General features: G+C 51.0%; 1 protein-coding gene across 1 annotated transcript; it reads right to left on the bottom strand.

Annotated features, from left to right (window-relative positions):
- Positions 1 to 786: 786 nt before the first annotated feature.
- Positions 787 to 1,341, bottom strand: LOC133755429 (jun dimerization protein 2-like). The gene is made up of 2 exons (XM_062185540.1): positions 1,174 to 1,341; positions 787 to 1,068 (listed from the first exon to the last, which is right to left on the bottom strand). The coding sequence occupies exons 1-2, from the start codon at positions 1,339 to 1,341 to the stop codon at positions 787 to 789; spliced, it is 450 nt and encodes a 149-aa protein (XP_062041524.1).
- Between the last annotated feature and the right edge of the window lie 2,165 nt (positions 1,342 to 3,506).

Here is a 3,506-nt window from a genome sequence, read left to right as displayed (position 1 = left end):
ATGAATTCCACACTAGTTCACCGGATATGACTGGATGAAACCAGAAATATCCGCTTGTGTTTTGGCTAAATCAATCCTAAATATTGTGAAATACTCTTGTAAGACCCCCGAAAGGTATCTCACACTTTTACCGACCCCAGAAACACGAATTCCAGTCCAATCGCTGCAAGTTCATGAGGAAGTTTATTACATCTGCGCAGATGGGCCAACTCTAAGCACAACAACACCCTCTGGTGTAGTGCGAGAAGAGAGGCCCCGATCATCAACCGCACAGAGTATTTAAGATTTAAAACCACAACATTAGCATATCTCCATCCACAGCATTACCAAGAATCACAAGATAAACCGCAGCATGACGAATTCTCATAAGATAAAGGGTTTTTCCAGAGTAAGGGAACAAAAGACCTTGAGCAAGCATAAACATGGGGTCATCATGACCAAAAACTTAACATAGCTCCTAAAATAATTGTCACATGCTCAATTATCTCATGAAAGCATTAGCACAATCATCACATGTTACAAGGTCAGCTAAAGTCTAGTTTTAAAAAAATGCATTTTGCAAGCCCAGCCGTTTTGTACAAAAGCAGAACAATATGCAGTTAGCCAAGCAACTCCAATTTAACCCAAGCAACTCCAATTTAACCCCATCCTGCCTCAATTTCACAATTTAACCCCATCCTGCCTCAATTTCACATTCCCCCCTTTTCTTTTTGGTCAAATTTTAATCTTAAAATTTAAGTGAAATTATGGGGATGAGTTATACCATTTGCACCACAGCCATTAATATTAGATCCCAGGGGCAGGGACGCTGTCGGTGCGGACAATGCAAGTGGGGCGGCGCCGGTTCAGTACGAGAATCAGCTGCTGCCGCTCCTGCTCCAGCTCCCTGACCTGCATCTTTAGTACCGCGTTTCTGAACTCCAGCCGCTCAAACTCCCGCTGCAGTACCTCCGTGCGCTCCTTCCTCCGGGCCCACACCGCCTTGTTCTGTTCAAAGCGCCTTTTCCTCCGCTCCTCCTGTTTGTCGAGCTCACTTTCTACAGGTTGGGGCCTCTTGTCCAGGTTCACCTCATTAGCGTTGCCGTTGGCGGGGGCGTCTTTTCCATCCTCCGCCTCCTTTACCACTTCTTTCTTTCTTAAGTCCTTGGTGGTGACCTCGGTGCTGGTGTCCACGGCTGCGTCAGGCGTGCCAAGCTTTATCTCCAGCAAGGGCACGATTATGGTCCCAATGCATTTCAGCTCCTTCACGATCAGAGCCGAGCCGGGCCGTCCGGTCAGGGGGTCTTGCCCTGGCAGAGAGCCCGTGGTCATAAAAGGGTCGGGAATCTGCCCATGCATCATAGCAGGCCGGCCAGGCACAGGGTCTGAAACGAGTGTGGGAGCACGGAACTTTTCTTTATCCTGCAACAAAAGAGGGGAGCCGGGTACGAATACTAAACAGTCTTCAAAAGTCCCACCCCGAGCGGATTCCAAGAGCCACTCCACTCAAGATAAGACTCTTAAAAGACCGTCCAGTTGAAACTTTGGTGTTGTAAAGTTAAAATCCGAGTTTAAGCTGATAGGCGGCAGCCGTCGCCTCCCCATGCGCCCACCAAATCCGCTGCCAGACACAGGTTTACAAACACATCTCTGTGCCTTGCAGCCGATTTTATGAGCACAAAAGCAAGTCTACAGGGTAGGGGAAGCATGTTCCGCGGGATAGAAAAATTACAAAAAGGCATCAGAATTTAGAAACAAAAAATACAACAGAGACAAGAACAGAAAACACATCCCTGAAGAAGTCATACAAACTTGGGTTGATACCTGGTGCCTGTTTAGCTGAATTGACCCAAATACTTTTTGTGACTTTCACACACCCTCTTCGACTTACTTTAAACATTTTACCATTTTCATTTCAGTCTAGAGTAAACTAGCCATCCGGATAAAGTCATTTCAGTCTAGAGTAAACTAGCCATCCGGATAAAGTCATCCTTACAAACCATGTCCTTTTCTTATGTAAAAAGCTCTTTCTTTCTCTTTTTAACCCTTTTTTTACCAACAATACTCTTTCCTTTCATGTCCCTAATGTTTAGTAACCAATGACATTAAATTTATAACAGCTTTCAAAAACCTGTGCAGGATATTTAGCTCCTGCGTAAGCTGATCCACGCGCCTGCGCAGCTGCTCATTCTCAGCCATGCACTGCTGTATCTCCAGGATGCGCCGCTTGGTCTTGCGCACGGCGATATTGTTGCGCTCCCGCCACAGCCGGTACTCCAGGCTGTCGTTCACTGCCTTCTTGCCCTCCTGCGAGGGGTCAGCCGAGGAGGGCGCCTCGAGGGGACTGCTGGGGGGCACGGTGGTGGCCAAGGGGGCCTCGGGGACGCACTGGGGCTGGCCCGGTGCTGTCAGGGTTGGGGGCAGGTGTTCGGGGGGCACAGTGGTGGCCAAGGGGGCCTCGGGGACGCACTGGGGCTGGCCCGGCGCCGTCAGGGTTGGGGGCAGGTGCACGGTCGTCTGCCCGCAGTGTGCCACCTGGTACTGCAGGGGATTGTAACTGCCCCAGTTGCCACCTCGGCCGCCCCCTGGCCCCCGGGGCTTCTCCTTCACAGTCACAGTCCTAGGGTTGTAGCTCCCTGGGCTGCTGTCAGGTGCCGACTCCATGGCAGAAAGGTCGGAGAGCAAAGCCGGGGACTGTTCCTCCTGGAAGCCCTCGAAGCCCTGGGAGGCGAACATTTAAGCAAAGCCTGGCGGGGTAGGGAAGTTGCAAAAGAATTAATACTTGGCCCCAACCAATCTACCGCGAGTGTGGGTTTCCATACGCAGTTCATATACAGAAGCTTGAATGCAGCGCAAGTCAGCACTGCCCAGTTTGTTATAGTGCTGTGCCTGTCGCTGCATCCACGCCTCCGCATCCAGCCCAGACCAGATCAATTGGGAAAACAAATATAGTCCAACACCCGTGATATTAGGAACTCCCAAATAAAAGCCATCAGCAACATCTCGACCCAGTCCCCAGTGCCAGCTCTCCGTTATGGTCAAAGTTTCCCCTAGCTGAATAAAGCTTTCTTCAGTTAAACCCCCCTGCACCCTGGCCACCTCTAGCTTGCCCGGGAGACAAAGCTGGGTCCATTATCTGACCCGAGTACCTTTGGTTGTCCAAATCGGGGAAACATTGGCGCTTCGTTGGAAAAGCCTTTGTCTGTTCTGAGTTCCCCATGGGTAGTGGCGAAAGTGTACCTGCTGTTCTTGTGAATTTTCACCCACTCCTTTTTCTTGGCTGCACGGAGTGCTTGGTCCATAGCGATCAGCTCTGCCCGCCGAGCAAAGTTCTCGGGAGGGGGGTTGGAGATAGAAACCCAGATCACTGACCTCGTTCGGCCGCCTCTCACTGTTGTCCCCGTTGTACTCCGGAAGCTAGGGGGATGTCGGCTCACGTGGGCCCGTCCCGGACACCGCAGGAGGTGATGGAGCATTATCCACAGGAACCTGGGCAGGGCTTGCATCCCCAACACTATCCCCAGCCG

This window comes from Lepus europaeus, unplaced genomic scaffold, assembly GCF_033115175.1.
Source record: "Lepus europaeus isolate LE1 unplaced genomic scaffold, mLepTim1.pri SCAFFOLD_47, whole genome shotgun sequence".
Lineage (NCBI taxonomy): Eukaryota > Metazoa > Chordata > Mammalia > Lagomorpha > Leporidae > Lepus > Lepus europaeus.
The sequence above is the reverse complement of the archived record's forward strand: the minus strand, read 5'-3'. Positions and strand labels throughout refer to the sequence as shown.

Bases quoted from the DNA above. Each gene is read 5' to 3' on its own strand.
- LOC133755429 (XM_062185540.1), bottom strand. From the start codon at position 1,341: ATGATGCATGGGCAGATTCCCGACCCTTTTATGACCACGGGCTCTCTG. The intron at 1,069-1,173 runs GTGGACACCAGC...AACGCTAATGAG, and splicing joins TTGGCACGCCTGACGCAGCC to GTGAACCTGGACAAGAGGCC.